Genomic DNA, 10,580 nt, shown 5'->3' with positions numbered 1-10,580 from the left:
TTGCATGGACACAAAATTGCACGGTAATATTTTACTGGTGAATTTCACATTAATGCAGCCCATTATATCCCGTTCCTGTTGATAAATATCTTGCTGACATAATAATTTGAACCAGGAAGGCAGGCATCATCTGTCTCAGTGCTACTTCATTAGAGGTGTGACCTCTAATGAAAACATGATTGCAATCTGCAATGGCATTTTTTTTATGTGGACGTGTCGCATTGTCAAAGCACGAGCGGAACCATGCGCGCGCTCGGCACCCACCACCCCCTCCCAAACAACCACACACACACACACACACACACACACACACACCATCATCCACCATCCAGCTTCAACTGCTGGAGGGGGCCACATGCATTGAAGGGACCAGCGCGAACGCGCCTGGCTCCTCTCTCACCATCTCTCATCTCTTTTCCTCAGCGCGCGCTCCCGCGCAGAGACAGGATTCGGGGAGCCCGGAGAGCAGACGAGCGACAGCGGGGGAGAGAGAAAGATGGAGGTGAGGGTCGGGGAGAGACTCCTGTGCCTGGCCGTCCTGTCCAGCGTCCTCTGCGTGGATTCTGTCCTCGGGAAATACGTCAGAGGCATCGTCAACACCAAAGAGGTGAGGGCAGTTTTTCCCCTTTACCTCTTACATTTGGTTCCTCGCTGCAATGACACCGCCACAGACTGATAGGAGTGGGGAACCGACCTGACTGCGTATCCGCACGCAGGTGTCTCTGTGGCGGACTGCTCCGCGGACAGGCGAAGGGGCTACTGTCAAGTTGCCTCGCGTATGCACGGCTGTTTATTGTCGCCATATGAAACACACTCACCTCTGTTCTGCCTTGCAATTGCGCGCGATCTGCGTGCGTCTCAAGTGTGGCGTATATTTCATCCTCGTGATAGTCTTTGGCATCATTGTTGTCCCAGAAAGCGGCATCCCACCAGTCCAAGGCTACCAATCAAGCCTCCGGCACATTGCTCATCCTTAAGCCAGATTCAGTTGGACGTGTATTATTTTGTTGTCATGCTTAAATGTAAATGAGCAGTGGTTTTTTCCTTCTCTGATCAGAGGACCCGTCACAGGTGTGCGTCATATGGCTTCTGGCGCGCAGCGGTGGATTAGTGGCGATCCTTCAGAAACTGGGCTTCAGAAAGGCTGGTCATGGTTTAGAGTCAGCTGTCAGACAAATCAGGAACGACATCATAGCTCCCCTGACAAGATCTGCGAGTTAAAATGTTGACTGTGCGGCTGGAGCGTAGCTCTGGGCCGTTTGCAATTCAGGAGAGTACCACCTGCTGTTCCACATCTCTGGCTGGCATTTTCACGAGTTTGTTGGGATCAAGTTCGACATAAATGAGCCACACAGTAGAGCTGCCTACCATTTTGTTGCAAGTTAAACAATACAGGGCACTCCGCAGACAAAGTAGTCTCCAACAACCCTGTCAAATTGAGCCTAAGATCAAGTTATTCATGGTTGTTTAGAACATCATGATAATTCTGAAAGGCAAAGTATTTATCTCCATGAAACAAGAGAAGACACATTACCATTCACTCTGAGACACCATCTGTGCCTGGAGTTGCTATAGGCTAAATTTATTTCAAACAAATACGCCTCATAGATCCTCATAAGAAATAGTTTTCTCTTGTATTGTCTGACAATTCAGCTGACAATTATATAAACCACAGAAAAGCAGAATTTAAAAGGCAGAGGCAGGAACTATTTAGCATTAATGCTTGATACATGAATGGCAAAACTTTTGACAGGACTCTTTTTCAACTAATCAGTCAACAAAATGTTTCCGCTCTGACATGAGCACCCTCGGTACTTGAAATCTGCTGTTGCCACGTTGGAGCCGCTCAGTGACTAACAGCAGAGGAGGGTCTGTGTTCTGTCACCGTGCCTCTGATCACCGTGATGGAAGGTGCTGCAATAAAAGAGGTATGCATGCTCAGAAATATCACAAACAGGATAAATATTTTTGCATTGATCATGTGCACTACTCCTGCGAGCTCCTCACCAGAATGTCACCTCACTACTTCGCTTTACTTGGCTCTTCCAAAAAAAAAAAAAAGAGCAGAATCTATCGGTTTGAGCCAACTAGTAGTATTTACTACTGTAGCTTGCTGCCTTGTTGTGCTCACATTCCCTGACCTCTTGAGTACAGTCAATTTTAAATTGAGTCAAACTGAGATTAAAGTCATCAGTTTGAATTCCCGGGATGATGACGGGGATCCGAATGGATAAATTGAGGCACTCATCCATTCATCACGACTGTGCCCTTGAACGCAGCGCTGAATCTGCACCTGCTCCAGGGGAGCTGTTCAGTGGCCTGCAATAGGTTGTACTGGGCAGCTTCCAAGTGTTAGAGTGTGTGTGTGTGTGTGTGTGTGTGTGTGTGTGTGTGAGAGAGAGAGACTGTCCAGCTCCTGACCAGAAGGACAGCCGTTTACTTTTCTCTGCAGTAAATAAGAATATAGTTATAGTCAGCCTATCTTGTTACGTATGACCATAAATGAGAGGATTTTACATGAACAAGTAAATTCCACATTTCAACTTTATTGTGGGGTGCAGCTAAAAAGTATTTCCATTACTAATTAATCTGATTATTTTCTCAATTAATCATTTGGCTTATAAAATGTCTACCTCTTGCTTATTATGTCAAAGCATTCATTAGAAAATATTTACATCTGACAGGCTGTTGCCAGTGGATTTTTAGCATTTTTGCTTAAATATGACTTTAACGATGACCAAAATAGTTGCTGATGGATTCTCTGTTGATGGACAAATTCATTAATGGAGTACAGTGTGAAACTGTACAATATAGTGAATGTATTGTATGAAAAATTGGTTTGAAAAATGCATAATGAATAATTAAAAAAAAAATGCAGGCATTCACTTCATGTCATGCTTTTCAAATGTTTTTCTTGAACCTTGTGGTGGGAGTTTTTCTTCTTGTCCCAGAGTCAGGTATCATTTGACAACATTAGCAAACACAGCACTTTGAATGACATCAGGCATCACTGTGTGTGTGTGTGTGTGTGTGTGTGTGTGTGTGTGTGTGTGTGTGTGTGTGTATATGTGTGTGAGGTTTAACTCCTCATCAGTCTTGCTTGTGCATTTCTGCCCGAAGGTCACCCACTCACTCCACTCCACACTGCCCTCCCTCAGATGGAAACACTCTCTCCCAGAATGAACTCAGCTTCGGTCCCTGGATGCCGTAGTTGTTTCAATATCTGCAGAGGTGAAGGCAGAGTTTGTGCAGAACAGTAAATTGACAAATGAAATTAAACCGCACTGGAAGGGATGAACTGTTGGAAATGATGTGAGTGGCTGGAGTAATAACGGGAGACACAAGCTGAACTTATCTATAGTCACTGACGTGGTACACTGGTCAACGGCTTTCATTGGGCTGGTCGATGTGTACAATTAGTCGGAGTGGCTCATGGCATATGGACGCACTGATAAAATGTCCCTTTGAGGGACAGTGGAGCTGTGAAGTTAAGGGCAGAACAAGGACGGCAGTTTGAAACCAGCTGGGAAAATGTTGGAAATAAATAAACTTTGCCCTCCTTCAACTGACAACAGCACCAGGACCTCTGAGCAAGGCAGTAAGTCCACACTCTGCTTCAGCCTGTGTCTCTTGTGTCCACGTCCATAGAGCTGTATGAGTTGGCAGCAGACTGATATTGAGCGTTTAACTAAAGCAAAGACCTCATGTGACCCCAGGCTGAGCAGACCTGTTGCTCTGACATTTTCACGGCAAACATCATGTCCCTACAGATTAAAATACGAGCCTGTATTTTTGGTGTACATTTTTTTAACAAAGCTCTGAAATGTAGTTTGTTTCAGCATGAGTACAATTATATATATAAAAAAAAAAAATAATAATTCATGTAATTGCATGTTGTTGACGCCATTCAAGTGAATCAAACCAGTCGGAATAAGTACATAAACTTGATATATAGAAAACTTCGGTCCACATACTATAGTGGCCCAAATTTAGTCTAAATGACACCAGGACAGAGACTTTATTAACCAGGCAACGGCTAAGGTTTCTTTTTGATGTTTGCATGTCAATGAAATTTGTCAGCAACAGTTGTCACTGTCTTATTTATCTGTAACTGCTTAATAAAACACTTTTAATTACATAAATTATTGTCAAAACTTGTGCCCCTTTCAAACTGCAATTTTGATATTAAACTGAATGAATCATTCAGCCCTCGTTTTCAGTTGGTCTTTCAGTTAATGAAAATTTTTGGATTTGACAAGGAAGGTCATTAAACCTTTCGTCTTTTGAAAATGAATGAAAAATACCCTTGAAAGTTCTGTTCCTAATTTAAAAATCTAGCAGCTGCATTCATCAGCGTGCTCCAGCTCATTGGGCCTCTCTCCATCCCAAAATCAGCACCTGACATCCTGAGGAAAAAAACAACGTGCTGCAGTTTTGAACTGAAGGGTTTCGCCTGGATTTTTACGTCTTAATAGGATCATGAAGTAAAGTGCCTCGCATGTGATGTCTCATGTCTTATCTTAAAACATGCCAGTTCTGAACTGTTGGATTTCACCAAACAAGACCTTAAAAAAAAATAGTCCCTGAAAAATCCTTCAATTTGACTGTGAAGAAAGCTTTGGGAACCTAATATGGATTGGATTTTCAGTCCACAGCTCAATCAGTTTTCCTTTATCTCTTTTTAATGAGTCATTGTGATTAGATACAGGTGCCATATGTGTGCAGGTGGTTGCATGTGAGAAAGTGTTTCCATGTGTCCATATGTTTGCTCTCATGCGTGTGTGTGTGTGTGTGTGTGTGTGTGTGTGTGCGTGTGTGTGTCTCTCCATGTCTCTGCGTGCTCACTGAAACCCCCAGTACGACAGAAAGGGACAGATCTTGAGTGTGTTTGCATGTGTGTCTGTGGGTGAGTGTGTTTATGCATTGCAGTGTTGTGTAACCCTGACTAATGAATCATTGAGAAGCCCATGCGGTCCAGGGGTGACTTGACTAGCTGATTGGTAATTAATTGTTAATGAGGCTTAGCAAGCAAACAGGGGTCTGGAGAGAAAGAGGAAAAGACAGAACGCTACAGAGATTAAAGGACAGGAACTGTAAGGAAGAATAAAGACACAATAAGAGAATGAGACTGTGAGGTGCTGAATTGACTAGATACTGCATGAAGGAATAGCACTTGATTAATGGAGTGTGCGCACACACACACACACACACACACACACACACACACACACACACACACACACACACACACACACACTTTGGGAGGTGGCTGAGTAACTCTGCATCACAATGCAGTGGCCTTGGGGAAATAAGAAGACTAAAAGGGGATTAAGGTAGACACCTCATCCACTGTTGCAGTTCTCCAGGGCTCAGTTCCTTTTCTGTTCACCACTGACACACACACTACACGCTGAGCTACTCTGGGCTAACTAGCTTCCGCTTAGTTAAGCTTTTGACGTTGATGGAATTGCTTGACCCTGTTAGTAGATTGTGAAAACGCCATTCGAGCTTGTTGACGCCATCATGGCTTTTTTTTTTTTCTTTTCTTTTTTTCCTGACTTTGAAGTGTCGAAACTTGCTTAATTCTGTCAGGCTGCAACTAAAGATTATTTTTACCACCAATTAATCTGGCTATTTATTAACTGATTGCTTCAACTACATAATGTCAGAAAATAGTGAAAAATGCCAATCACAGGACTTTTTTGCTTGGAAAAAAAGACTCCGGCTTAAATCTTGAGGGTTTCAACTGATGATTTCTTATTATTATCAATCAATCTAAAAAAAAAAAACAGTGTAATTATCATTTTCTATATAAAATATGAGAAAAAAACAAGCAATTTGAATTACATTCCAATGATCTAAAACTGAAACATTTTCACTTTAAAACAAGCAAATATTTGACAGATTTGTGTGATAAATGACCTAAATGATTTTTAAATAGGGCTGTGCGATATGAAAATCTGTATCTAGATATACAATTAGATTCACCTGCTTTTCCTTTAGGATGAATGTCAAAATCCTGTTCATACAGTGCATCAGTGCACTGTATGGCCAAAAAATATGCATACAGTATTTGTGTACTGAGGCTGTTTTTCATCAGGGTTGCAAATATAGATTATTGTCATCAGCAGTTTGTCTTCAAATAATTTCCTCAATCACTCAATTTAGAGTTTACTTCATAAAATGTCTTCAAACCAAAGAGACATCTTTAAAAAACACGTTTTCTACAACCAACTTTTCAAAACTGAAAAATATTTAGTTTCATCCTAAATGAGACAGAGACAAGTTTATATGCTCACATTTAAATCAGTGTTTTGTATTTTAACCTTAAAAACAGCCAAATCTACTTATCAGTCCTTAGAATAGCTGGCAGTTCTTTTTCTGAGTAGACCAATGAGTTAATCAACTCATCATTCAAGGCCTTGTTAAGGTCCATTCAAGGGAAATTGCCACTCAATGATATTTATTATTATTGCACATCCAGGCAACAGTTGTTGGAAGACCTCGTTTCTGTCTCACGACAAAGCCAGGTCCATAAAGTAATGGTCTCTGAGTTTGTTGAGGAAATACTTGACAGGTCTGCGCAGAACTCTGACCTCAACCCCATCAAACCTCTTTTGGGATGAAGTGGATTGCTGATTCCGAGCCAGGCCTTATCGCCTGACATCAGTGTCTGACCTCACTAATGCTCCTGCAGCAGAAAAGGAACAAATCCGTGCAGCCTGCTTCAAAAAAAAAATCTTGTGGAAAGCCTTTCCGCAAGAATAGTGGCGGTTCTAATGGCATATTAATGCCCACGACTTAGGAATGAAAAGTTCTTCATGCACACATTGATGTAATGTTTGGGTGTCCACAGACTTTGCTAAAATGTTGGCCATCTGGTGTGTTTCTAGTGTTTTTCTTTTCTCACATTCAACATGTTAGGTCATGTTTGACTACAGTATTGTATGAGCAATAGAATCTGGCCCATTGACAGACGGTTTGGTTGAAGTAAACGCTTCTACTAGAAATTTAGATTTGAGTAAAAGTAAGAGAGTCATAATTGTTGGTAATTAACTTAATTTGGTTTCTTTTTAAATCATTTAATGTTAATCAATCAATCAGTGGTTCACTCTTTTGAATTTGATCCATAAATTCGTGAGTTAAACGCTTTAGTGGCCTCTTGTGCCCTCTTCGGCGTGTGTGTGTGTGTGTGAGTATCTCAAAAATATCGGCTCATACCGTGAGGAAGCCAGGCTCGTTATCTGCTCAGAAGATCAATGTTTGGAGGTGTATACTACAAGTCTGTAATCGAGTGAGAAACTTTGAAGGACAATTGTACAAGAGTGCCACACAATAAAAGTGTTTGTGTGTTGTGAATGAACACCGAGCCCTTTTGATGTTTCTATGGCAGCTGCAAACGAAAGAATGCAGTGGTTGCTATGGAACTAATGGAAGTTGGGGGATGGAGGGGATGGCGTTGTGTGTGTTGTGTGCGTTGTGTGCGTTGTGTGTGTGTATCAGCGTGGCTATGCATGTTTCGGATGTAGACGTGCATGACAGATGCTTGTGGGTAATTATGAGTGTATTTGTCCGACAAAGGCGTCTTTCATAGTCCCGGTCTGCAGTGAGTTAAAGGATACCCCCCCTCCATCCCACCATGCCAACCAGACCACCCCTCTCTCCTCTCTCCAGGGATTCATCTCTGGGTCACTGCTTCCCTCTGCTGCCCTGGTTGTCACGGTTACAGACTTAAGCGTCACCCGGGACAACGCACAGTGGTGGGCGAGAGTCTCGGGCTTCAGTGACTTTTGGAGTTTGCCATGAATTATAACCCAGAGGCTCCAGGGGCTGAAGCTGGCTCGCAGTAGCTGAAATATGGCTGCGGTTTTGTTTGCTGTGATATATGGAGGCAGCAGTGCCGGCCACGCTACGCTGCTCTGGTTGCACTTTATTTCTCAGCACAGAAATTACTGTGCTTGTTTATGTAGAGAGAACGCGGGGCAGAGGTAATTACAGTATAATTGTGCATGAGGAGTTTTGTTGGTCGGTTGGAGATCAAAAGTTCATAATAACCAACCTGAAGCCCTGTTTTAATAAGGAAGAGGAAGACTGCACTCTGGTCCTTGAAGAGGCTGATATGTGGAGCAGATTCTTGTGTGTTGTTGGAAAGTCAAAACTTGAAAGAAGTTGTGGTCGTGTTTATCGTGTGTGCTTTAAAATTTGAAAAGCACGATTGATTTTAAGGAAAGTTAACATTACCTGAAGTACAACTTGAGAGACTCATCAATAAAATATCATATCTGCCTATGAGATACTTTAACCTCTGGGATTTTGCTATCCATCTTGTTTTAGTTTAAATGTGTTTTCATGGTCTTGAAAGTTACCGTGCAGTGGAGAGATTCAGTTTTGAACTTATATAACTGTTCTGTGAAATGAGAAATGAGTGCATCTACCTGTTCTGTTGTTATATCCACATGAATGATTACCACCCATTGCTGGTTTATTTACCAAATCATGACCACAGGGCTCAGTAGAGCTTGTATCGCATCTCAATACTGTACTCAATGCTTCTGACTGAATTGTTTGAGTCGTGTCTAACACTGAAAGTTTTCAAGTGTCAAATAGTGAAACTGCCTCTGAATTCTTGGTCTTGTTCACCTTAATCAGACACTTCTCTTAAAGGGTCAGTAATAACTGGATTAGAGTATCCATACCTTTCAGTCAGGAAGTCAGGACAAATTGTGGGCTGTATTTATCTAAGTTCTGGCATGGTTCCTTAGGCAGCATTGAAGTTGTAATCCTTAAGATTTCAGCTCTGTTGCATTTACGTCACCTGTGGTTTAATACTACTGCCACTTTGGCCGAAATACGACGGAAGAGAAACTGGAAACTGGTGTATCTATTTACAGGGCAGCAAACCAACCTCATGTTGTTTAAATAAAGAAGTCAGTCAATAATAATTGAGTCAGTTACCTTCCTAAGGGGTTGGAGGTTTGCAGTCGTGTCGCTCCTCATCTAACTGCTCACTGTGGCTGGTGTTCCTTGTTCCATTACTTTCTTCATTATTTTAAATAGATCTGTTGTCAAAAACAAAAAGGGAGAAAAGGTAGAAAATTACCATCTGAACACCCGGAGGTAGCCCAAACCTCTGTCACTGATTGTTTTTTAGAACTGACATGGAAACATACCATATCATTTTGTGGTTTTATAACATCAATTGTTGCGTACATACCTTGTTACCCATTCATCATGTCCTTGTTTGTATTGTCTGTTAGTCATTTTTCATCTTGTAAAGAGTAAATAGTTGGTATTGAATACTAGCTCACATTATTCCTTTTTGTTCTTGATATTTCCTCAGAACCTCATTATTCAGTTCTTACATAACTGGGGTATATATATACTTATATAACTAATGATATGCATGATGAATTTTAAACATTTGATGTATAAGATGTCAGAAAATTGTAAAATAACAAAAATATAGATGATGTCCCCCACAATTTTCATGAGAAAATTATGATGTTCATATCGTTATTTGGTCTGACCAACAGTGCAAAAAATATTTATCTTGCCATCAAACACGACAAACAAAAGAGCAAATCTGAAGCTGAAATGATAGATTTGGCGTGTTTGTTTTTTCTCGGAGTACAGACTATTTAGAAAGACACTGCGGATATTTTAGACGTGAATCCTGCCTCAGTCTTTCTGTGCTGTCATTTGTATATATGAGACGTTTATAAATTTGTTGTATTCATTTGGCAAGACTATATTTTCCTAATTCTTAAAGATTTGATGTCTCATTCTGGTTCAGAGGCCTTCATTTATTCTAGATCCCTCAGTTGGGTTTACTCACACTGGGCACTCATCCAGACGGAGAAGTGTGTGTAAACAGCATATAAGTGATGTGGTGTAAGTGCTGCGTTCAGCACTATGACCCTGATCTACAGAATATGTCTGGCCGCAGCTGTATAGAATACACCGTGTGTCTACAGTACACTATGTATGAATGTATATGTATGTGCGTTTGCATGCATGTATATACAGTGTAAAGAACACCACTGACCCACTATGGCTTTCCTGCTGCAGTGCCTTATATAAGCTCAGGGAAGTACACCATCAGCACTATTATCTGGTCTCATGCTGCCAAGCGTATGGCTGAGTAATATTACGATTGGATATTTTTTTTTCTTCTTCTTCTGTACCTTTTGCATATTCATGTACTCGGCAGCCCTTTATGCCCTCTCTGTTTACCCTCTCTACAACCTTACCCACTTGGCACTTCCCTCCTTCCTTTCTTATTTCTTCCACAAACCTCTTCTTTTTTTTTTTTCTTTTTTTTTACTGCTCCTACTTCTTCTTTAACGTTCCTGAATCTCTTCCCTGCTGTTTTTACCCCCTTTCTCACTCTTTGCTCTTTTTCTTCTTTATAGTCTCGTTTATGTCCTCCCCAACTCCATTTACTTTCTTCCCTTCCCTACGGCTGTCCTTCCCTCTTTTACTTTCGTATGCTTACCCACAACCTTTCTTTTCTTTTCTTTTCTTTTTTTTTTTCTTTTAGCTATGCCAGTCGTGTGGTTCCTGTGAAGTTAATGTCCGTC

At 41.3% G+C, this 10,580-nt stretch overlaps 1 protein-coding gene across 1 annotated transcript in view; it reads left to right on the top strand.

The window, feature by feature from the left end:
• Positions 1–331: 331 nt before the first annotated feature.
• The window catches only part of tmem145 (transmembrane protein 145), a 35,785-nt gene continuing 25,536 nt past the window's right edge, over positions 332–10,580 (top strand). Inside the window, exon 1 of the mRNA XM_069142354.1 lies at positions 332–607. Within this exon, the coding sequence (XP_068998455.1) occupies positions 497–607 (111 nt within the window). The 5' untranslated portion in view covers positions 332–496. The remainder of the gene's footprint in view (positions 608–10,580) is intronic.

The sequence above is a fragment of the Embiotoca jacksoni genome, unplaced genomic scaffold, assembly GCF_022577435.1.
Source record: "Embiotoca jacksoni isolate LCO1_2020_lvr unplaced genomic scaffold, fEmbJac1.0.p SCAF_11, whole genome shotgun sequence".
Lineage (NCBI taxonomy): Eukaryota > Metazoa > Chordata > Actinopteri > Embiotocidae > Embiotoca > Embiotoca jacksoni.
This window is presented reverse-complemented; position numbering and strand designations above follow the sequence as displayed.